Raw genomic sequence first — 25,318 nt, 5'->3', positions numbered from 1 at the left:
AACTTTCCTCGCACAGGCTAACGGTCTCTAACAGCCCCTGAGGCCTCATTGGTGAAACAGAGAGTTTCAACGACAACAATGTCAAAGCAGACCCAATCACATATTCGATGATTGTTATTAGAACCAGTTTGTGGATCTTCACTACAGCATATAATGATTTTGTCACATAAATCAACAGGCTTCTTACTATGTGTCTTCACAGTTGAAGAGCTGAACTTTTTGATTTTTAATCTTGCAAGAAGAGAGTAAAATAGTACTGATGGTAAATAGTACTCCCTGGCTATAGAATAAAGTACACTGCTCCAACTCATCTTATTCTATTCTGGTGTTATTTTGAGTCATTGCTAGCATATTTCACAGATTTTCAGAATTTTTTTTTTTTTCTGGAAACTGAAACTCAGCTGGAAGGCCACAAAAGAGAAGTCATTCCAACTTCTCAGGGGATCCAATTTCTGGGTTACTGATGTGGGCGAATTGTGCAAGCCCATCACAGGCCCACGGTCCCCACCCCGAGCCTCCTGAGGGACATGTGCAGTTCCACGGGGGTGCGTGGGGTCCCACAACGAGGACCCACATGCCTGAGGCTCGGCTTTGCCAGTGCTTCATCGACATCACCTAAGGCACGTCCCTAAAGGGGCTTCATGAACCAACGACAGATTAAAAGTAAAATTGCAATGTCCATACTCCTAGCCCAGGGCTTTGCTGAATTCTGCTGTCCCAAAAATCAAATGGAGGCTGTCCAGGAATGTGAAGGCAGAACCCTCCTCTCAGAAATAACTCTGGGTGCTTCTGTTTTCACTGGTCCTTATGATGGTCCACTCCGCGTGTGCATCATTTCTGCCCCCAGAGGGCAGAGGGAGGGGAGGTGCGGCCTCTTACCTGCACCTGCTGGGGCCAGAGACATGGAAACTGGGTGCTCTGGCACCTGTCTGAGGGCTCTCCTTGGGTGTGCTCCACGGACCACTCGGGGCCCAGCTGGGCACACCAAGGCTGCACAAGTGCATGCCATCGTGATGCCATCCACCCCTGCCCGGCAACAACTAAGCCCTCCAGAGGCCCGGGCATCACAGCGTGTCCCTCTGTCTGTCAGTTCAGTCTGGAAGACAGTGCTGGGCTCAGAACCCTCAGTGGTAAACCAGCCAGCGAAGGGCCCTTTCCAATCTCGCTTTAAAATGACCTCCAGGCACGTACCTCAAGCCTATGTCTTGCTTTCCTGAGTGCCTGCTTTCGAGAACTTCTGTCCTTTAGTTACGCTTCTAACATTCCCTGACCCCGCCAGCATGTTGCTGTTTTAAGACCTTATGCATCTTTAGTATTCATTCACAATGTGGTAAATGTCCTAAATATTTGTTAATTACATCTTTGAAAATGAGTATTTGTCTTATGGGCTCAAGATCAGAAGGTCAGATAAGAACAATGACCAGAATAAGGTTCCTCCATCCCTGTAACTCACCCCATTCTCGCTGGAGCCCTCCGTCTTTAACAACAACTCCACACACACATGCACAACAAAATAAGAAGATGACAGTTTTTAAATGAAACGTGTTCACAACCGTGGCATGCAGGCGTCATTTTAATGCTGTGTCTCTGGAGTTGTCATCTTGTCCTACCATGACATACCTGCTTTCGTTCCTCAGAGTTTAGCAGAAGATAGCGTGGGTCAAACACAATTTTATGTAATTCTTTCTCCCAAGTAGAAAACGCTGACACCTGGAGAAAGACATTCAATAGAGTTGCTTTAGCATCTAACGCTTGCCTGAAATGATCAATGGTAAAGAATGCATTCATGGACGATGGGCCCGATGAGGCAGTGTTGTAGGAAAGCATTAGACATGCCAAACTCCCCAGGAAAATCGATATTTAGAGCATTAGGAAATTTAATTTCTAGACTCATGACACTGAGTCTTCCTTGGGTACCTTCCAGAGCCCCGAGCCCCTGAGCTAAAGCCCCGGTCATGCCTGCGGAGGTGTAGCACCCAGCAGGGCACATCTTCAAGGAGAAATGATATTTGTAAACTGTGCTGGAACCCAGCAAATCATTACAGAGGACAATGTGCTGCAGATAAGTTAGACTTAATGCAATTTTAGTTGATTTTTTGTCAACATTTGAACACTTTTTAGCTATGTCAGTTATAAAAAATTAAACTATTTTACTTTACCTTAGTTTTAGATTTACAGAAAATTTGTGTATTACAGAGTTCTCATACACCCTAACGCAGCTTTCTACATTGTTAACATCTCATATTAGTATGGTTTGTTTTTCATGACTACTGAACCAATATTAATACATTATTCTTAACTAAAGTACATACTTTATTCAGAGCTCTTTAATTGCTTCCCAATTTCCTCTCCCTGCCCGAGGATCCCTTCCAGAATTCTACATTCCATTGAGTCATCACATCTCTGTAGGTTCCACTAGACAATGACAGTTTCTCAGACTTTCCCTGTCTGAGGTGGCTTTGACAGTTTGGAGGAAGACTGTTCAGGTGTTTTATCACATGCCCCTGGACCGAGGTCAGTAAGGTGTTTTCCTCATGATTAGACTGGGTGATGGGCTTTGGAAGGATGACCACGGAGGTCAAATGCCATTTTTATCATATCGTATCAAGGCTCCCAACTGCCCACACGATCCATCATGTTGACGTTGACCTTGCTTCTCTGGCTGGGGCCGTGTTTCTCAGTCCTCTCCGCTGTGACGTGACCTTTCTCCCCCTTTCCATGCTGTGCGCTTGGCAGGAAGGCAGGCACCGCTGCAGCCGGGAAGTCATGCTCACGTCCTTGAAGGGAGGCTTAGCTACAGAAGTTATATGAATTCTTCTGGATGGGGGATTTGTCCATTTTTCCCTCACATATTTATATATTCAATCATCTATCTATATCAGTATGGACTTTTGGATATGTATTTCATTTTTGGATAATAAAGTACTACAATATTGTTTATTTTGTTGCTCAAACTGTCCCAGCTTTGGCTCTGGGAGCTCTGTCTGTTGGCTCCTGTGTCCCCGGGACATGCCCCCATCGTCGTGAATTTTCCGAGCACTTCCTTACCACAAGACGCCCCTGGCTTACCTGGTTCATGCCCCGCCTTAGGCACTCCTCCAAGGGGCCCTGGTTCCAGTTAGGAACCCAAATCTGGATGCTGGGTGTGCTTGTGCTACTGATATTTGCTTCTAGATGCTTTCAGCAGACAGAGCAAGGCATGTTTAAGTCACTGTAAAACAATTCATTCAATTGAAAACATAAACATCCGCGGACTCTGCCTCAGGCTCCGTGCCGGGTGCCGGACATTCTGAGAAGATCAGTTCAGGCCTCTGACACTGGGCAGCCTGTGGTCTGGGATATGGCACGTAAGTGACAGTGGTCTCCTGAGAGGCGCTGAGTGTCCCAGCAGTCTCACACCCGTGGGCTGGGGGCACCGAGAATGGGCATCAGCCTCAGCCTGGGGGCAGGTTTCCAGACAGCCGGGGGCAGGGCTGGATTTGGGGGCTCAGATGCTCCTCCTGGTTCTGGAGGAGGCTGGGTGATGATCCAGGGGCAATCCATGGTGCAGGTGCAGGGACTCGTCAACTGTGGCAGTGGGGGATCGTGGTGGAGGGTGAGGGATCCCACAGAGGAAGCAGCAGGAGAGCTGGGGGAAGGCACGCAGGGCGCCCCGAGACTCGTGGGGGATCCTGGGTGTTCCTGTGAGGGCAACGGGGGAGGAGGAGCCTGACGCGCATGCTGCGGAGTGCCTCCCGGGCCGGGCACGGTGGGGAGGGGAAGCCAGTGGGCAGCACATGGAAACAGAGCCCCACTCACATTCTTTGTTAGAGACACCGTGTCAGCGCACACGTGCTTTTTTGGCACCTCGTGACAGATGGGACTATTTTATTTGCTGCCAATCTCTATCTTCAATGATCAGAATCAAAGCCCTCTTGGTCACGTGCATGGTCTTGTTTGCTGGCTGGGCTGGCCTCGGCAAGACGATCTATCGCCGGGACAGGGGTAGGTCTAGCTGGGAAAGTGTCCCGTCGGAATGACTCTGTGTTCCTCTGACAGGGCACCACTGACCACATGAGGATTTGGGGCTGTGACGGGGAGAGGTTCGACCAACCACAATCCCGCTCAGTCAAAGGGGCAGCGTCCACCTGGTGGGAGCTGGGGCACCCTGGAAGGTTCGAATCTCGAACTCTGCTGGGAGCTGGAGGAGGCTTAGGAATCGGCTTCACATAACTAACTCCACCAGCTTCCTGAGCATTTTTGAAGTTTGAAATGTATAATAAGATATACTTAAAAATCATAATATATAGCCAAAGGCTATAAAATCCAGAGGGGAGTTTAATCTCTCTAGAAGGTAAAGGAAGCCATCTCTACAAAAATACACAAAACGGACCTTATCATGTTACCCGACACGCTGACAAATGCTCTGGAAGCTTGGAGAAGGGTGAGGGTGCGGTGCTTGAGAGAGGGGTGGCCTGGGAGTGGAACCCGTGATGGAGGCTAGTGCTGGGGAAAGCCTGGGGGGTCCTTGTGAAACAGGACCCTTCACTGACCTCCAAGTGGGGGGACGGAGCTCCCCCCCAAGGACACTTGATAACTGCAGTTATAAGGAACACTTATAAGTCACTTCTGATGAGAGTCCTACCAACCTGCACTTGTGTACCCAGTTATTTTGCCCACAAGTTCATTTTGGGGGGCAGCACGTGTACACACACACACACACACACACACACACACACACACACACACCATGGACACCACCACTGGGATGACCAGCCTTCCGGAATGACCCGGGAGAGGACGACTGTCCCTCAAGCAGAGGCAAGTTTGATCTTTCTCTTTGACAAACACGTGGGCAAGTATGTTGTTTTCTCTTTCCGCACAACAAATTACCATGGAATCAGAAGCTAAAGCAACACAAAGGCATTATCGCAGTTTTCCGAGTCAGGAGTCCAGTCGAGGCAGAGCCGGGTCCCTGCTCAGGAGCGGGCCGGCGCTTCAGTCGAGTCGGATGCTCGGGGCTCGGGGTGCCTTTCCCACCTCACGGTTGTTGCCAGAATTCGGTTCCTGTGGCTGCTGACTGCGGCCCTGCCTTGCTGGGGATCAGCCGAGAGGGTCTCAGCTCCTGGATTCCACCTGTGTCCCCTGCAACACGGCGTTTTGCCTCCTCAAAGCCAGCAGGAGAGTCTCCCCTGGCAGCCCCGGGGCCGGGTCTCACCCGACACGAGGGAACATCACCGGGCAGCAAGGACTGCGGAGACCGTGGACGACGGGCGGCAGGGGTCTCGGGGGCACCCTGGACTTCTGCCTTCACAGCAGGCTCCCCAGGCTACCACCCGCTACGACTTCTCTCGTATGCAGACGCCGTCTCTCAGTGGCCACCTCTGTCACCTGCCTCACTAACATTTCTTTGATCTTCTGGAGGTTTCACACGACTTGATCCTTGAGCAGCTGAATTCCTCAGTCGTCTCTTACACCCTTACCTGTGGAAACACAGCCTTCCCTGCAAGTGCCTGCATGATGGATGGATTCCATTCCCCTCCCTGAAGTGGGTCCTGTTGTCTCGGCGTCTCACTCCAACTGTCGGGCACCCGGCGCCCATGGTGTCACGCGCACGTCAGCTCAGAGACCCAGGCCGAGTCGTGGGTGCCGGGGCCGTCTCTCTGCGTGGGAGTCAGTATTGCTGGTGTTGTTGACATGGTCTTAGGACTGACTGTCCCCACCCAGCAGCACGTGTGGATTCTCTGTTTAATGCACGCTTTGAGCATCAGCCCTCCCCCCAGCTGGGATCCCGAGGACGTGGGCGGTGGGCCACCAGGGGCTGGGCAGACAGCCGCCCCCTCTTCCCTTCAGATCCACTCAGCGGCTGGCAGCCCAGGACAGCAGACCATCTTGGGGAAATGCCGGCCCAATGCCTTTGACTCGTCATTAGTCTGTGAGGTGCCACCCATTCCCTCCATTTCTGCAACGGAGGAGACCAGAGTTGGCTGTTTGAAAGAAAGGGACTGAGGGAGAGCAGCCGGGGGCATGTGGCTGCAGGGCCCGGAGGCCATAGGATCACAGCCCTTTACAAGCCCTACAGGTGCCACCATCAAATGAAAACTCACAGGCATCACCCTGCTGGGCAGGTGTCAGGGTCTGCGCCAGGGATGGCTGGGCAGAGGTGTTCTGCAGCCAAGAGTCCCTCAGTGGCTCTACCTGAGCCATGGATGTCACCACTGCAGGTGACAGGTGGCAGGAGATTGCCATCTCCAGAGGGCAAAACCAGCTGGGACTCAGTGAGCTGGGAAAGAACATTATCTTTCCAGAACCAGTAGCGGAACGGCCACCTGACCACTGCAACATCCCCTGTCCGGACGAAGGTGATGGCTGCTCCTCTATCTGCTCCCCCAGACTGCCAGGCACCCAGTGCCTCCTGGCCCGGCCCCGCCGTGCCCCCAGCTTTAACTTCTGCTGCCTTCCTGGCTTGGCTGAGCCCTGAGCAGCCCCCCACATGGGCCCCGCCTTCCCCTGAGCACCCACTTGGGGTGCTTGGACAATGCAGCTGTGAAGAGCCCCCCAAAGCTTGTCCCAGGAATGCTCTGTCATTCTCTATCCAAAACATCACCCCTCGATCCACTGGAAGCTGACAAAGACTTTGTGCATTGAGAATGAAAATCACCTTGACCTTATAAAACAAAACCAAGTAAAACATGGTTCCAACTTCACTCCCAGCTTCACCAAAATCATCTCCCAAACTGAGAGAAAGCACCTTACGTTACTCCTGGGGACAAGTCAACTCTAGAGAAAACGGATTCAGCAAAAGTGAAGCGTCTGAGGGAGTCTGTGGGGGGACACGAAGTGGGGTCACGTCCACCCGCTCAGCTCCGGGGCCCAGCAGCTTCACCCCTGAGGCCACCACCCACTGGGGAGACCATGGGCAGCGGGTGCCGGAGCCTGCTGTCAGCTGCTTTCCTCTTCCACAGCCAAAAGCTATTCCAAGTGTTTTTCAAATCCTTGGTTCACAGAAAAGGCCAAGGGCCCTAATGGCCGGAGCGGGAGATGACGCTCAGCCGAAGGGCAGCTCCCGCCAAGCCTTGGATTGGAGGCTAAATCCTCGGGCCTTGCAAAGGACCCCACCCGCGTGCCGGTCAACGCCAGAGGTGACGGGCTCCCCTCCAACGCCCGCGTCCCGGACAGAGCCGGTGCCAGCTCGGAGGCCACTCGCTCTGCAGGCACCTGTGGGAGTGCAGCCCCTGCGTGGGCCTGTCTGTCTGTCTGTGTCCGTCCATCTTCTCACATCATCACTGCTTCATCTTCTTCCCCCGAGAGAGCAGCTGCTGCCTCTGCTCAGGGCCACGGGGCTGGGGTTATGGCCTCCAGTGTGGGGCTAATTTCCATCTCGAGCACATATAGTCACCCAGGAGCTTATGTTTTGGGCCAAATTTGATTATCAGGAAAAATGCATTTGCTCCTTCACTTCCTCGGTATTTTTAAATGGCGACATTGAACTTGGAGCACGGAGTGTTAATCAAATTAGAAATTTTCCTCTAATTTTTTTGAATGTTGAAGTCCCGCAGAGAGGAGCAGCCTGCTGCAGTGACATCGTCTCTGGATGAGAAGGCACGTGAAGCTCTCCCCGTCGGCTCCTGGGCAGAGGGGGCGGCAGGACGCGGCTGCCGAGATTGTGGGCCAGGTCAGGGGAGAAGCTACGGCGGTGCCTCCCGCCCTCTGCCCCGCCTGCCCTCCCTGCTTGACCCCGTCCCTTTCTGATTCTCCTGGTCTCAGGGAACTTTCCTGAAGGTCTCAGCAAGGAGGAGCAGGGGCACTTTCTCCCGAGTGGAGGAGGTGGGGGCGCAGGTGACAGCCTCTCGGGAGTCTCCTGGGCCACCTGAAGGGGTTCCCAGCACCCCAGCCCGAACCTGCCCCCCTGGGCGGAGACTTTGGCCACTGACCCTTGTTCATGGTTGCTCCAGGTTCTCCAGACCCCACCCCTCTTTCCCCGGAGCCTCCCCCTCCGTCCACAGTGCACCCCAGCCCCCGCCAGAGCCCAGTCACCCCATGACCCCCCTGCTTCCGACCACCTCAGCCCCCACCATCTCCCACAACCCTGGTGAGGGCCGAGTTTCTTCCTCTGGAACCCTGCCCAGCCCTCCTCTCTCTCTCGAAATGTCCTTCCTCCCCTCTGGCTCCTCCTCGTCCCCCGACTCTGCTGGAGAAGGCTTGGACTGAGAGCAAAGCGGGGTGTCCTTTTCCCAGAGTCCCTGGAGCTCAGCTGCTCCTCTCCTTCCGCCTCTGGGGTTCCCTGCCCTCGGAGGTGGCAGGGAGGGCCAAAGCCCAGACCAAGAAGCCACATTTGGGGGTGAGGCCACACCCCACCTTGCCCCTGGGGACGAGTGAGGTTTCCGTCCTCCTCTAGGATGTCCCGAAGCCCACCTGAGTCAAGGGCTGGGGTGCAGGTGGCACATTTGGGAGAAGAATCCGGGGAGGGCAGGAAACCTGGAGGTCCAGGTGTGTAAACGGGCAGGTGGCCTCTGGGGGACACCAGGTGAGGCCCACAGCACAGGCTGACCGTGCCTCAGCGACCCACCCAGGGATGGGCCCTGGGGCTTTCCCCCAGCCCCCCAGCCCCTGGTGGAGAGCTGCCCTGGGGGGGGGGGGCGTACGTCCATCCACACCTGGGAAAGGACTTGCTGATGATACAGGTGAACCCCAGGCCAGCCCAGGGCCAGGGCAGGGCAGCTGCTGCTCGCCCACTTCTCCCGACACCCGGGACCCAGGGGCCCTTATCCCACAGCTCTTGGGATTCCGGGTATTTTTCTTGTTTCAGGTTTTTAAAAAATAATGTTCCACACTGTTATCCCCTACACTATAGTCACCCGATTGGCTCGTGAGGGTTACTATCACATTGGGGTTAATCCCATTCTAGAAATGAGCATGAGAGGTTAGGAGCCCCCCACGGCCGTCTTCAGAGCTCGAGCTCATTCCAATCGCCAACAGAAACGGCCTGACGCAACAACCCGGAGGTAAGGGGCAAAGGGCAGGACATCCAGGAAAGAGGGGCTCGGCACTGAGGCCAAGAGAAACACGCAGATCAGAGGGCACGAACATTGAAATTCCAAAAAATAATGAACAGCAGCATTTAAGCTTCTTAGCAATCAATGCTGGTAGAGTATGCTAACAAACAAATAGCCAGGGACTCGAGCCAGCCAGGGACTCTAAAATACAGCTAACGGGGGCTTAAAGTGTATTGAAAACTTTCTCAAAAGCAATTTGGTAATCTAGGTCAAATGCTTATAGCATGTAAGAGACAATCTTATATGCAAAAAGAAAAAAAAGACAACCCCCCCCCCCAAAAAAAAACACACAAAAGTTGATGTACCAATATGATCACCAAAGTATTAACTGAAAGAGCAAACTTGGGAAATAGAGTAAAGGAAGGAAAATGGCAGCTCTTTGAACTGAAAAAGACTTGAACATTATACCTTCATCAAAAATGTTTTCCAAGAGTTTATAATCATATTTTTAAAAAGCTTAAAGGGAGAAAGCAGTTTACAAATTTATAAATAAAGTTGAACCTTATGAGTTCGACTACATTAAAAAAATTGGTTCACACATGTTCAACTGTAGTTCAATATTGATTCATCCTATAAGACAGACGTGCTTATGCTTGATATTATCGATTTCAAATTTCTACCCACAGGAAAATAGACTGGGAGGAAATCTATGCCACTGATAATAGTAATTGTCTCTTAGCATAGGATTTTAGGTTATTTTTTGTTCTTATTTATATTCTTTTTATTTTGCAAATTTTCTATGATAAGCCTGCATTGCCTTTATATTATAATTTTATTTTATCAGAGACATTGGTGTGTGCCTTGCAGGATTTTGAAGAGTAGCCACAGGGACATGACATAAGGGCAGGCAATCAGGGGTCATGGGGGTGGGTGGCACTGATGGACGGAGAGGACACTGGAGGACGTCCTCGGGGAGCCTGGTGTCCTTGGCAAACACATTGGAACGAGAGCCCCTGATGACAGCCGGCCTCAGTGTGGGAGAGGCTGAGTGTGCACCCTGAAGCTCTCAGTCTAGCACAGATGCCAACCCAAACCCCAGGGGTCCTCCTGCCCCACGGGCCAGCGTTCAGTCTCCCAGGCTGACCCCAGCACGGAGCTGGCCAAGGGCACCCACAGAGGGATCCCAAGGGGACACGTCTGGAGCCCCTGAATCAAAACCTGGGTTTCTCCAACCCACTTTGATTCTCCGGTCCCTGCTTCCAAGGGATGTGTGTCAATTTAACACATCTCTAATTCACTTATCCACAAAGGCAGGGTTAAATTAATACCCTGATATTCAATTAAACCTGCCCCTTTGTAGACTGAAATTTAAAGTAAAGCCCCATGGTAGTTTGTAATAGTAAAACAAAAAGCAAAAGTAAACAGAAAACTTTCATTGAATCATCACTCATACCTCAAAAACCCAAAACCATCGTCACTGCCCCCAGTCCACAGTCTCTATGACCCAGTCCCAACCATGGCCATTTTGGACTCCTAGAAACCTCCGGGCCAGCGTCATCATTCCATGAGCACACGAACTTCTAAACCAAAGTACTGAACGAACGCAATAAAAAACCTGATTAATCACCCAGCCCATGAAAAACTGACCTTTCTATGCAGCATTTTCTAAGCAACTTGAAATCTCACAGGCTTCACTATCAAATTGTCACGAGCACGCGTAACTTATAAAATCTGCTGGCATATTTTGTAAAGTCAAAAAGTCATAAATGGTGGCATTGCTTTATCGTCTTCACCATAAGTTCAGATTGATTTCTTCTACTCACGAGCTGCGTGTGGCTCCTTCTTCCGATCCTCCTAGGCTGGGGGGTTTGGGCTTCACCCCAGCCCCCCTCTCTCGGGGAAAAGTGCAACAAGGCTGACGCGTCACAATTCCAAGTGAATCAGTCCTGAAGAACCGAGGCTGAAACGAATCAGCACCTCGACGAGCCAAGGATGCACTTGGGAATCTCATTAGTAAACGCTCTTAACCAAGGCCACTGGGATAAATTCCAAAGACCGTAGAAGCTGAGCTCGCTGTCCCCGTGCTGTCCCCTTGCTGTCCGAGGGAAGGGCAGGCTCAGCCAGCACTGACCCCCACCGCTGCTCAACATGGTGTTGACAAATCAGGTCTGGCTGGCTTCCAAAGGAGACAAATGTTTGCTAAGATTTCTCAAACGTTAGCAGCATCTTCATGTCTCAAGGAGGCTGGGCCCTGTATCCTGCTAAGAGATTAACCAGAGCTGACGGGGGAGGTTGATCTAGAAACTTGAAATTTTACATATTTCCACAGCACCCTTGCCATCAGAAGAGGCTGGGCGGTAAAGGGTGGGGACGTTTTGCAGACCCAGTAACTCAATGGAGCATCAGGAGTGCACCCGCTGATGTCCAGAGACGGAGGGGATCCGGTTATCAGAAACCGTGGGGCAGGGGTGTCGGCTGCAGCACAGACACGTGATACCCCATAAACCCTGCTCTGTGCCGTTCTGTGGCAAAGTGGCTGGAAGGAAATAAAAGTAAAAGCCACCAAGAGCTGCCTCCAGGTGAGTCTGTTTTCAGAGAAGCTCCTCAGTCACATGCTCCGTGGACCTGCTCTGAAGCTGGTGTTGTGCTGGGGGACCTGGGGGGCCGAGGACTGGGGGCCCGGGGTTCTGGGGGCCCGCGAGTCTGGGGGGCCGCAGGTCTGGGGCGTTGGAAGGAGTGGGGCGTGTGAACCAGACAGGAGGCCTGTGCCCAGAGCAGCCCCCACAGGAATGCTGAGCAAGCCCAGGGAAGCCTGGAAGCCCCTACTGTGTGCTTGGCCTGGGCATCCCGAGGGGGCCGAGGGGCCCCGGCCTCCAGGAGCTTGTGGTCTGGCAGCAGCGTGGCAAGGAACTCGGCTGGGCAGGCCGAGGGGGTCTCGAGAGGCCGGGGTGGGGGCATCCAGGCAGCCGGGCCAGGAGTGGGGAGAGGCGCAGGACACGCAGGGCAGGAGGCTGCCTGGGGTGGGCGGACTGTCCTCCGCGGGACCCTGCTCCGCCTCGGTGGGGATGGGGACGGCATGAGACCAGCAGGCCGGTCTGACTGCAGCGGGAAAAGCCACCCCCCTGCTTTGCCAGGGCAGACTTGGCGGGGCGCACGTGCCCCAGACCCCCGCCCGTGCCATCTGGAGAGCGGAATGTGAGGATCCTTTCCTCCACCGTGGTCCGGAGAGGCCCTGAGGCTGGGAAGCCCGGAGCACCGGCCCACACTACCTTTTCCCGGCTGCTCATCATTCTCGTGCGTTACAGACCTTCAGGGATTTTATGTGGATGCCTTTTGTTTACATGCACTGGGGAAGGCGGAGCACACTGGAGAATGCCTGACTGGGGCAGAACGAAGCGGACTTCGCTGGGTCCGGCGGACGCACCGGGTGCGGGTTGTTGTGGAAGCTGTTCACGGGGTGTTCCCTGCGAGGGATTTGTGATTCCATCTTTATGGCTTGAAAGAAATGAAAGGCGGGGCAGGACGGAGGGAATACGGTGCTTTCTTAAAATGAAATTTTAGCTTAATAAATAGTTACAAAATCATGTTTAAAAAATGCCATCTATCCATATCTGGGATATTTTTGTGTATATGGGGGGTGTGTGTGTACACATGTGCATGTGAGAGCACGTGTATATAGTGTGTGTGTGCATGTGTGTGCATGTGTGTATGTGGCATATGCACGTGTGTGCACGCAGGTGTGCTTGTGTTTGCATGGTGTGTGTCTTCGGTGTGTGTGTGCGCACGCGCGTGCCTGTGTTCATGTCATTATTTCCTTTTTCTTCCTCTGTGTTACTTGGGATCTATTTTGATTTAATGGTTCAACACACTGTATTGTAGTTATGAGTTTACAAGTCTGTTTTTTCCTTCTGGTTCCCGGGGGGCTGTGTTTTACGTTTGAGCGAATGACTAAATAGACCTGCAGATGCACGCGTGGAAATTCATGGTGCAAGGAAAGTGCAGTCTCCCACAGAGGCAGCAGGTGGGATTGGTTCCTTCCGACTCACAGTTCTGCAGCGGGGTGCTCCCGGGCTTCCCTGCACCCTCAGGGCCTGCCCAGCACCGATGCTGGAGCCCCAGGCTGTCCCTGCAGGAGCCACGCGCTGCCCCTGCTCTGGGAAGGGCGGGTGCCCCACTGGGCCACACGTCCCTGTTCTCTGCGGCCTGCACACCTCGGCCGCTTGGCGGAGCAGCTGGGAGGGGCAATGGCTGCAGGGGACACTAGCTTTTCACAAATGAGGCCACTGAGAGCTGCATTATAATCCCCGTCGTGCAGAAGTTCCCATTACTACCTTCCACGTGCCTTCCCATTTTGCAAAGAAATGCAACGGGGCTGAAATATTGTATCTGGCTCATTGTACACCCAAAAGCCAAAGCAGGAAATAAAAGTCATTGGAAGGACATTTGATTATAAATAATTTTTTTCCTAAATTCAAAGAGAGACTCAGAAATCAGCTCCAATGAAGATACCCTCAGTTTCTGAGGAGCAGCTGCCTTTCCCCGTGGGGGCTGACGGCCCTTGGGTAAGGTAAGCAGCTGCCCTCCGAGGGTTCAGGAGGAAACCCCCATGCGGGGGGCCCTGCACACCCAACCCCACTGCCCGCCCCTCTCCAGGCAGACCCGCCCACTCCCCGCTCCCCTCTCCCAGGCTCTCCCGCACCCCCCAGCCCCCGCGCCTCTCAAAGCCTGGCCCTGCCCCTCGTTTTGTCATCTTTGGCTCAAACCATCCGCAACCTCAATTCCAGTAGGGAAAATGTCCCTCAGGCTCGGGGGTGGGGGTGACAGTCAGTGGCTCACTTCTGAGGCCAGCGCTGTTTCTTCTTGTGCACTCGCTACCCGTGCAGGGGTTTCCTTACCCCTCTCTCCAGGAGCATGTCTCGGAAATGGGTCACACGCTCCTCCAAGGGCAGGAGAATCTGGGGTGGTGGTGTTTGCCCGGCCTTGTCCCCCCGTTCTGCCTCCTCTGGCTCCGGGCTGGCGTGGCCTTCGGTCCTTGAGGGGCACAAGACACAAAGAGGAAGGTGAAGACGCCGCTGGAGACCCACCTAGACTCCATTCACCTTCCAAGCCCCCCAGGCAGCTCCCGAAAAGCAGAGATTCTGGGAAAACCCCTTTCAACGCTGGGCCACATCAGCCCAGCAAAAGGCAGAGACTTCTACAGGCTCTTCCCTGGTGCACTGGGGGATGCAGGCTGCAAGACACTCTCTTGCACCGGTGGCTGGGAGTTGGGATGGAAGCCGGAGCCCCGCTGGCCATCCTTGGGAGCAGGGAGAGAAGAGGAAGGGGCGAGCGGGAGCCGGACACGAGGGTGCCCTCCCGGGCTGCGAGCCTCATGTCAAGCCCCCGTGCCCCGTCGGTCCATGGGAAGGAAGACACAGCCCCCCATCCCGCTGCAGGGATGTGGTCTTCAAGGAGGCGCAGAGGGACTGGGCTTCCCACGGGAGCACACACCTGGTTACTTTTCTATAAAGAGCACTTCATCTTGGAAAAGCGGGTGGAAGACAGCTATGGGACTGTCGGTGCTCGGAGTGGGGAAAGCATCGTCATGACCCTGAACCTCAAAGGGGAAGCTGGGGGTCTTCCGGGGCTGTCTGCAGAGAACGTGGAGGGTGGGACCTTCGGGGGTCCTCAGGAAGCCACTCCCCCAGCACCGGGGCGACCCCAGTTTGAGGCGTAAGGCACCTTGGGCATCAGCAGGAGCTGGCCCAATGGGCCCGGTGGACAGGTGTCCCCCAAGCTGGCTTGGCCAGCGTGGAGAGTTCCCCCTCCACAGAAGGGGCTCCTACTCTTCCCGAAGGGAGGGGGAACACCCACCCTTATGGAGCACCAAATCTGCTTTGCAGGAATTTATTTAACTGGTCACATGCTAGATCTCTTTATGATTCTACTCCTTCTAGAAGCATCTGGGAACCTCTCTTTAAAGAACCAAATGCCTGCTACTGGGAGGGAACGTTTGGTCCAGATGTAGACACTGCTGGTCTCACATCTGATTTCTGCCCCACCTGGGGCAGGTCGACCCTCCCCGTGGACACGGTGCTGTTCTCGGCTGTGACATGGCCTTGGCCTGTGTTGGCCTGAGAGCAACCTCGCTCTGACCACACAGACCCTCTGCTGGGCCTGGCCCTGCCCCCTGGGCCACTGGGCCACCAATTCTCCCCCCACCTGGCTCTGCCCCCACACCCAACCATGACCAGGTCCCACGGTCCTTGACTGTTCACAAAGAGGTACAAACCCGTTCCCACGGCGTGCTATCATCTAGAGCACCAGGGTCAGGCCGGACCTGGACATCATACAGAGAAATCACTAAGAAGACATCAGTCCCTCTGCCATCTACAGACTGGACGTTGTCCTGTGCACTCAGAGCTCTAGGAATCACAAGGATGTAGGCTCTAAAAGTGTGCGTCTGCCTGCACCTCCGCCAGCCAGCTCCCGGGATGCCCGGTTCTCAGTCCCTCACTCCAGCAATCCGCCTTTCTGACACTGACATGAGTCTAGCACCGTGGTTTTCAGCTGAGGGCGCCTGGCCCCCAGGAGGCATTTGCAATGGCTGGAGACACCTGTCGTCACAACTGCGAAGGTGTTACTGGCTTCCAGGTGCTGCCAACAGCCCACAGCACACTGGAAAGCCCCCCACAGGCAGGATTGCCCAGCCCTTCACGTCACAAGTGCTGAGAGGGGGCGGCCCGGGGTCATCGGCTCCATTCACAGGGAAACCACCCGCCTGGATGTCTGTCTACTCGGGGGCCTCAGGGCACCAGGAAAGGTCAGCACAGCCCCTCATTTGGAGAGGAGAGGAGGCCGTGAGGACAAGAGATCGGCTCGAGGCCACACGGCCGTGCAGTGCCGGGACCAGGCCAGCCACCCCGATCCTGCGGGGGTCTGTGCGGAGAAGGCGTGGGTGGTATTCCATGTCACTCACAGGGGCTGCACTGCAGACGAATCCCACCTAATCCAAAATGTGCAATGGGGAAAAATGCTTGCTCAGCTCATCTGAGCATTTTATTTATAGACCAACTATTTCAGGAGAACTTACATCTTGGCTGGTTATGTGATTAGGTAGAATTTTGAAAAAAAGAAAATTACCATTGGATTTGCAATTGCATCATTTTCCAAAGAGTATAATTAGGATGTCTTTGTAATAAATTCTCACTAGCTAAAAATAGACATATGGAAACAAGGCTTGCATTGTTGCAACTTGAAATAAGATAAACAGGAATCTTTTCAGCTCACCGATGATCTCATATCATAGCTCATTCAACCGAATATCTCGTTCAGAACCATTTGGACACCTTCCAAACTGCTCAGCTATCAGTTCAATTAGAGTTGGGCAAAAGCAAATGCAAACCAGCTATTTAATATTTTAGATATTCCTATGGTTGAACAATTTTCATACTTTTAACAAAAAGTAATTTCCAATGATTCTGATTAAAGTAGCCCAACAGAAAATTCTACAGAAGGTGAGAGGCAGCCTTCCCAAGGGCACACTTGTGGGGTGCCCATGACCCTTGCTGGCTGAGCGAAGTGGGGACATGCCTCCCATCAGGTGACGGTTTCACTGCCCTGGAGAATCCTCGTTCAGTTGGCCCACTGCTTTGGGGAATATTCCAGGTGCAACAGACAGGTTGGAAGGGGCTTAGTCTTGCCCAACCTTCCAGCCAGGGTAGGTGCTCCCCTATTCAGCCTCCGGGACAGCGTGCTCCCTGGGAGACACTGCGCTTGGCTATCCCTGGCCAACACCTCCCCTTTCTCCCTCCTCCCTCCGTCTTTCCCCCTCCCTCCCTTCTCCCTTCCTCCCTCTTTCTCCCCCTCTCCCACCAGCGTCTGTGTGTGCACAGGAGGCTGAGGTGCAAACCAGGAGACCCCATCCCAGTGGAGCCATCGAGAGGGACGTTTACTAAACACTTGCACATTTGCATAAACCCACAGCTGTGCCAGGCGTGCCAGAGCTGAAACGTGCAGTGCAATGATGACTTGCAGTGCCAGGGGTTGTGTGACAGTCTGTAGTTGAAGCTGCCACTAATGCCACCATCTGAGGGACGTTTCAGGAAGAGAAGACGCTGGAAGGCCCCCTTTCCGGAAGGCAGCAGCGGGAGAGAAGGAGACGGCGAGCTGACCCAGGCTGAGGCTGGGCTCCTGTCCCGCGGACTGGCGTCTCACGGAAAAAACGCGGACATCGGAGGGCAGCTGGCGGGGCCTCAGGAGCCCCCACAGGGGAGGTTGTCTTGCTGCAAATCCTCATGAAATCATGCACAATCTCTGGACCTCATTTTTGGTCAAGTAAGTGGTTCAGACATGATGATGTTGAAACGCCTCGGAGCGCTGCAATTCTCCCTTCCAAATGGGCTCTTGCTCCTTTTGTCCTGTTGAAAGGTTTAAACTTGCTGATTCTGCCCTCCACATACGAGCTCTGCCTCCCGTTCCTGAATTCCCTATGAATTTGATAACTGGGCCTCCTCTGTCTTCATGAAAGTTCATCATAAAAGTGTTGAGCAGGAAGTGCCCCTCGCGGGCGCCTCTGGCAGGTCCCACAACCACACAGGGGACGGGAGACACCTCCATGCTGGGCGAGCAGCAAGGGGCACGACCACCGGCAGCTACTCCCCGGGGCCCCAGCATGTCCTCCACACCGTCCACCTCTCCCTGTGGGTGCACGACCACCATCTGGGGTGCCTGCTGACGGCCAGGCAGGGCCATCGTCTGGCTGCCGCCCAGGACCCTGCAGGACCTTCCAGAGGCTGTGCAGAGCCCCCAGGGAGGGTCAGCCAACGGACATCACTTTTGTTTTGCAAATGACCAGCCTATCTCTTGCAGCCTCAACCCCACTGTCCTCCTACTGCCCTGTCCCATCCTGTCCCCGGGCCTGGCTTCCCGGGGCAGAAGGCAGCTTGGAGGCCATTTCTGCCCTTTAATTAGCCTGGGCTCGGTTAGCAGCGTGGATGCCAGAAGGAGTGCAGGATTGGGAATGGAGAGACTTGGGCCAGTTCAGTGAGTTTCAATCCCCTCCAGCTCATGGAGGGGCTGCTGTGGGCATTTATCAGCCCGGAGAGCTGCTCCGAGTCTGCGCCACCAGAATGCAGTCCGAACAAAAGAGCTGTTCCATCTAACTTCAATCTCTGCTTGAGTTGTGCTTATTTCCAGAAAAATAAAGCCAGCAAACACTTGCAAGAAGCCGCTGAGCAGTGCAGCTCCCGCAGCCGCCGTCCCGTCCGCAGAGCCCCGGAGCCCCGGGCAGCGCGACAGCAAGAACCCAACTCAACACTGCCACAGGGTCCTGCTTGCTGCAGCCGGCGAGGCCCCGTCCCGGAGCAGGGACCCGAAGCCCCCAGCCCTCACCTTCCCTTCCCTTTGCTCATTATAGTAGTAAAATCCCCGCTCCGGGTGGGATATAGACGCCGTTTTCTGAAGCGGTTCCAGCATGACCGGGGACCGTGCATGGTCAGAACCGAGGTCGAAACCCCTCTGCCCACCTGCACCAGCCACCTGTGCATGTGACCCCCGGCCCGCTCTAGAGGAACCACGCCCACCCCCTTCGGGAGACGGCGCCTTTAGGACACGAGTCCACCCTTCTCCATTCTTTGGCCAAAGAGTGAAGTTCTGCTTTGGTTCACCCAGTGTGGCCCGGGCAGGAGGCCCCTTCCAAGGCCGGACCCCAGGAGGGTCGGGGTAACAGACCCCGCACCTGTCTCAGCTGTTCTGAGACCCAGTCACCACCCAGACGAGGCAGAGGCAGCTCAGGCGCACTCAGTGTGGAGGTGCATCTCTGGGCACTAGAGGGAAAGATGGGGGGTAACAAACAAACCTAGTGAACATGGTGAACATGGCGGATTCAAAGACCCTACGTGCTTAGGGAATTCAAAACAAACAAACCCGGAGGAGGGTAGGGCCTGGGGTCACCAGCGCAGGCAGGACCCTGGCGCAGCAGGTGGCCAGGACAGCTTCCCAGAGGGAGACGGCCACCAGTGAGCAAATACTGGGAAGAGGTGGAGGGCCCTCTGGGAGCAGAGGATTCCAGGCCCAGGGCTCAGCAAACCCAAGGCACCGAGGTGGGAGCATTCTGGGGACGTTCTAGAGACAGCAGTGAGGTCAGTGTGGCTGGGGCAGAGTGAGGGAGGGGGCTGGCCTAGGAGGGGCCGCGTCCTGGTGAAACGGGGCACCCCGAGGGTCTGAGTGGAGGAGGCCCCCAGCACACTGTGTGCTGCTCTGTCTTATCGGCCAGCGGCCGCTGAGATGCGAATCCAAAGACAGCTCTTTGGGGGCATCTGCAATTGTGCGCGGGGTCCCCTGCCTTGATGGGTCTGAGCATGTGCTGACTCGTTTGCTTTATCTCAAGCCTCGAGCTTCAGAGACTCTGTGGAGACAAGGCCCGTCAGCCCCGTGTCCTCCGCTCAGGTGGGGCAGGCATGTGGACGATGGAGGGCCGGTGCCGCCTGAAGGAAGGACCGACTGACATGTAAAACAAATGCCGGACATCATCATTCCTGCTTCTCCCCTGGTCCTGCAAGGGGGGGCCTTGTCTGGGGATTCTTCTGAGACACTGTCCAGCATGGATTTAACATCATATTTTTTGTCCGGCTCCTGCACCCCCAGTAGGAACTCCCAGGGGCTGGTTTGTGATACTTGCCTCTCATTGTGTTATAATCCCAGGAGCTTCCTCTTTCCACCTGCTGTCATTGCAGAACCAATGCCAATGCTCATGGGGGGCTGCACCCAGAGGCCCAGGTCTGTACTCGGCCTTCCTCTTCCTGCATCCGACCTCAGACACGTGCCCAAGGTGTGCTCTCGGGCCCTATTAGAAGACCCCAACGGGAAGATCCACCTAAGGCTGCCACTGGCGTCATTCATGCTCTGCAAACCACGATTGGAGGAGCCCGGTTGGTTTGGAGTGGGTCACATGTCTCACAGGTTCTTCTCAGAATACCCACATTTGGCTTGGGATATTCTCCCTGGCTTTCTCCCCGTGAGGTCAGGCTGAGAAACCGAAACGTTTGCTCCCCTGGGCGCACAAGGCACGTTGCTCCTGCAGCCAGTGTGACACATTATGCTTTTGTTAAAGAGTCACTTCCCACCTGCCTCCTGACCACTAGGAAAGCTCCTCCAAGGCCTGATCTCTCACTCATTCACGTATTTTTTCTCCAGTGCTCGGTGTTGGACGTGGTGCCCCAAAAGAAGTGAAAAAATGTTTGTCGCAATAGATTCTTGGTTGAGCTTGTTTCTTGCGATTTCCTTGGAGACACATTAACTGTCGCTGAGCTCCAGCTCTCACTCTGTAAAGAGAAGGGGCTGCCGTGGGTTTGCGGCCTTCCTTTTTGTATGATTCAGGATTTCCAGAGGCTCTCACCGTTCCTGCTTCTGCCCTGGTCCTGCAAGGAGGGGATTCTTTCGAGACATTGTCCAGCATGGATTTAACATCCCATTTTTTGTCCAGCTCCTGAATTTGTGGTCATGTATTCGCACTGAGTTCTGTTCCCCTTGAAGAGTGCTGCCACTGAGCAGTGCTATCAAAGGAATTCATAAAGCAAGGCTGCTTTGGTCAATGCCCTGTGCTTTGATATTTGCTATATCCCAGCCATGCAGGAGCAGAGGCAACAACTGTGCCCCTGCTGCTGATGACGATGGTGATGATGAAGAAGATAACGATGATGACGAAGATGACAATGAAAATGATGATGATGATGATGGTAATGATGATGAAGATGGTGATATGATGATGACAATGATGATGATGAAAATGATGACGATGATGGTGATGATGATGAAGATGAGGAAGATGGTAATGATGACGATGAAGCCGATGGTTGAGGTGATGATGGTGAAGATTCTCCGCTTGCACTGTTCTGGTTGCTTCTGATCCACACCTGCTCTCCCCAGGCCGGGGTCTGGTCCTCTGTTCAGCGGTGACATCTCATCTTTTATTAGATTTAATGGATCTAGAGAGTCAGTTCTTTCTGCCGGCAAAACAGACAAGGAATTTATCATCAAAAAACCGCCAGCTTGTAACTCCTGTGTTAGACACAACACGAAATTCTACAGGAATCAAAGTTTCTGTTAATCTTTTTGCCTTTTGGGGCCTCAGGCACTGCATTGTGCGCTTGTAACAAATGGTCCTCAGATGAGACAAATTTTGAAAGATCTGTATTCTCCAGGTTTGGGGCCTTGAAACTGCAATGGCGTGCAGTGCCTCCGGCAGCTGTCAGGAAGATCGGTGCATCAACTGGAGCAGGCTCGGGTCCCCGGGAAGGGTCACTGCCTGGCGGGGGCTGGGACACAGGCAGCCGGTCCTGTCTGAGCTGCACTTCCCTTGTGGAGAGCAGGGACTGGAAGACGATGGCAGCCTCAAGGAGGATGACCCCGCGGGATGGAGTCACAGCCCTGGGCAAAGCCTGGTGGTGGGAGCTTGGCACTTGGCACTGCATGGAGATGGACGAGCTGGGCAGGAAGGGCTGCTCCCCTGCCCTCACAGAGAGGCAACACTTCCCAGCATGCGGGATGAGTGCTCGGGGGCGGGTGGGGACACACAGGGACCCCCAGCTCTGCCTGCCAGCCTTCCCCACACTTCTCCTGCCCTGGCGAGCCCTGTCCTCCCCTCCCCACACCTCTGTCGGTTTAGCCCTGGCCCTGCCATCTGGCCTCTGTCCTGTGTGGTCCTTGTGGCCCTTCCCAGTCCTGCACATGAGGCCAGGCAGACTTTCCCCATCCCCTACTGCCAAAGGGTCAGTTCCCTTCTGCATCATCACATTCATCCATCTTGTTCTGCCTTCGCTATCCACAGGGCCACGACACGCTGGCCGTATGCCAGGACCACAGCTGGGCAGAAGGGATGGGATGATCTGCTGTCAGACACTGGGCCAGAGCTACAGCCATCCTGGGTCCTCCATCGCGGCTCACTGGAAGGGCTTGAGGGGACCACCAGGTGCACAGACACATTTGTCAGCTCGGAGGCTGCCCCTGCCTCTCCACTGTCCGTCCGTCCTTGGGCCCCATTTGAGGCAGACTCCCAGTGACCACTGAGCTCAGACCTCTGGATGCAGCAGGAGCACATCACCTCTGATGCTGCAGAGGGGACACTGGCCAAGAGCCTGCTCGGCATGTCTGTCCTGACTCCGATGCTTGGCTTGGCTCGGCTCCGGGATTTCCCAGCAGTGCAGTGGTCCTTGAGTGACTCACAGGAAAGTATTTCTCTACCTGTGACTAAGAAGCAGCTGCGTGGTCTCCTCATTTGGGAAGTCCCATCTGGTGATGCTGAGGTGCCCAAATCGGTTATCATCCGATGACGGCCAGGAGACCTGGGCCGGGGCAGGCACCAGCCTTAGCTCCCCTCCTTTGCTGGTTGTCTTCTGGTTGCATTGAGGGGATATCCAGAGAGCCCAGCCTTGGGCACGCGTGGGGTGGAGCCAAGCTGGGGAAGCTGCCGAGGATGTTTGTCCCTCAGGCTTGAGGACTTGGGGTGCAGCTTACAGAGGCTGTTTCATTGCTTTTTTTTTTTTTTTTTTTTTTTTTTACAATAAAAGAACATTTCAAAGAGACCATAGCAAGGGAGTAAGAAAAAGACAACTAACCTAAGATAACTGCTTAACTTCCAACATGTTCCTACTTTACCCCAAGAAAGTTACATAATATAGCAACATTTCAGTGAACTTGTTCCTACTACATCCATCAGAAATTAACAGACCATAGTCATTTCTGGGCATCCCCAGAACGTTAAATAGCTTATCTGTTCTTCTTGGATTATTGTTCCCCCTTCCTTAATTGCTCTTTACTGCTAGTTCCCCTACATTCTACATTATAAACCATTTGTTTTACATTTTTCAAAGTTCACATTAGTGGTAGCATATAATATTTCTCTTTTTGTGCCTGGCTTATTTCGCTCAGCATTATGTCTTCAAGGTTCATCCATGTTGTCATATGTTTCACCAGATCGTTCCTTCTTACTGCCGCGTAGTATTCCATCGTGTGTATATACCACATTTTATTTATCCACTCATCTGTTGAAGGACATTTGGGTTGTTTCCATCTCTTGGCAATTGTGAATAATGCTGCTATGAACATTGGCGTGCAGATATCTGTTCGTGTCACTGCTTTCCGATCTTCCGGGTATATACCGAGAAGTGCAATCGCTGGATCGAATTCATTGCTTTTTGTAAACTGTTTTCTTACCTCTCTTGCTGCCTCCAGGTGTTCCTTTTGGGGATATCGGCTCCTGATATCCTGATTCACACACACCATAGCATAAAGAATTCTAAAAAATTGTAAGATTAAAAATACAAAAATAAAATGCTCATGATGCTAAATAAAACAAAGGCAGAAAAACAAAAGCTAACTAGTGAAAGTAATGGCGGAAGCAAAGGGAAGTTTTTAACCTCCCCAAGCCCCCGAGAAGCAGATACGGCCATGATGATAACAGAACGAAAAGCTCACAGACGTAGATGAAGCGTCCCCAGCCCCCTGGACTGGAGCGGGTGAGGCTGGACCCCAACGCTGAGGGGTCCACGTGTCGTGGGCTCCTGTGAAGGGTGCAGAGATGCAGCAGGGGCGGCTGGGGCCCGAGGGCAGAAAGCCCACGCAGATTCTGCAAACACATGACTCCGATGGTGGGTGCCCGCCTGCCTGCAACAGCCGTGCCCCTGATGGGTCAGCAGCTGGACTGGAGGGGCTCCGGGCTGAGCGCCAGGTGGACGAGGGAGGCGGCTGGGCAGGTGACCTGCTGAGAGCAGCACCTCCAGTCAGCAGCCTGGGGACACCAGGGAAGGACACAGAGGGTCCCGGTGGATGCGAGCCCGGGGCAGAGATGCAGACCTCCCCGAGCATCAGCGTGCATTTCTAAGACCACAGAAGAGCCGAGGTGGGAGTTCCCGTGTGGGGGAGTTGGGGACACTCTCCGGGGCCCCCTCCCCTCAGCGCCCGTCCACTTGAACAAGCAGGAAAGGCGATCCGCGTCCAGTCTCACTCGGAGTCACCGACGGGAGGGTGACAGGGAGGCGCAGGGAGGCCCCTGCAGGACAACGGGGCCGAGAATCTGATGAAAAGTTTAACTGCATATTACAAAATGTGCTCATTTTTTAAAGAAAATGATAGATGTGCCTCAATAGTGGCATATATCAGAATAGAAACATTCAGGAAAAATAATACTGGGAAAAAAAGAAAGATTTGAAAGAGGTCAGACAGAATCCGGAAAGAATTAGAAATGAAAGGGGAAAACATTTATGAAAGTAAGAATAAATGAGAAGGAATGCAAGAGTTAGTACATACCACAGATAACAACTTCAGAGAAATAGAAGACAAAAAGTAGAGGGAAAAAATGAAAAGTAATTAGGAAAAATACAAAAAGGAGTCAAAAGAAAGGGATGTAGGAAAAAGGCAAGGAAGATCTAGACTTGGAGTTTCCAATAAAGAAACTCAGAGCAATGAAGCAGGGTGAATATTTTAAAAGATAAATCAATAAAAATGTCCTTATATAAAGAAGCTGCTTACCTACATTTTGAAGGTCCACCTCAGACCCAGGAAAATTTACCAGTGTGCCTTCCAGGGGCCTTTAAAGGATGAAGATAGTAACCAAAAGATGGAGAGGAATCCACTAGATAGCAAATCCAGGAGCTCGTAATGAATGGGTCATCTCTGGTTGACTTGCCAGGGAATCAGCATATCATTTTGAAAACTAAATTAAAGGGTGAGAGTCAAACATTTATCCTGCCATTCCTGCTTAAATCTTACCTCCAGGGAACCGACTAGTTTATGAGGATGGGTTCCTCTTTGTAGTAGTAGTCAAGCTGGGAAACGCAAGGGCGTGGTGGAATTAAGATACGAGCATTTAACTTTTAAGGCCCCTAATGAAATGCCAGATCCAGGCAACAGTCTCCAAGGCTGCTCGAACCACCAAGGACTAGCTGGAGCAGCTCAGCACCGCTGTGAGGCATCTTTCCAAAAAGAACCGATCACGCCTGATTCCCAGCCAGCCTCCAGGTCTGATTAGGAGTTTACAGAAAATAGAGGCAACAGAAGAACTTGTTAAACCTCAACAGGGAAGGCCAAGGCATTCATAGGGAAACTCTCGGAATAAAAGAGAAGACGTATTTTAAAAAATAAATAGAAAAAAAAAGAAAACAGGGAGAGGTGGGAAGGCAGAAGCCTAGATATGGAAAGACTTAGGAGATAAATCCACAAAATGCAAGGTATAAATCTGATTTGCAAAATCATTCAAAAAGTCAAATTTTAAGAAAAAGTAAAGCCATCAATGAAAATTACACGTTGACTGGAGGCTGTTTGATACTATCAAGGCACTATTTTTTATTATTGTTATTTGTTTGTGA

At 53.2% G+C, this 25,318-nt stretch overlaps 1 protein-coding gene across 1 annotated transcript in view; it reads right to left on the bottom strand.

The window, feature by feature from the left end:
• LOC119510916 (transcription elongation regulator 1-like protein) overlaps positions 1-25,318 on the bottom strand; it is a 69,259-nt gene that overhangs the window by 7,397 nt on the left and 36,544 nt on the right. The window contains exons 5-6 of the mRNA XM_037805344.1: positions 13,871-14,006; positions 1,621-1,710 (exon numbers count right to left, since the gene is read on the bottom strand). Of these exons, the coding sequence (XP_037661272.1) occupies positions 1,621-1,710; positions 13,871-14,006 (226 nt within the window). The remainder of the gene's footprint in view (positions 1-1,620; positions 1,711-13,870; positions 14,007-25,318) is intronic.

This window comes from Choloepus didactylus, chromosome 15 (genome assembly GCF_015220235.1).
Source record: "Choloepus didactylus isolate mChoDid1 chromosome 15, mChoDid1.pri, whole genome shotgun sequence".
Taxonomy (NCBI): Eukaryota; Metazoa; Chordata; class Mammalia; order Pilosa; family Megalonychidae; genus Choloepus; species Choloepus didactylus.
The sequence above is the reverse complement of the archived record's forward strand: the minus strand, read 5'-3'. Positions and strand labels throughout refer to the sequence as shown.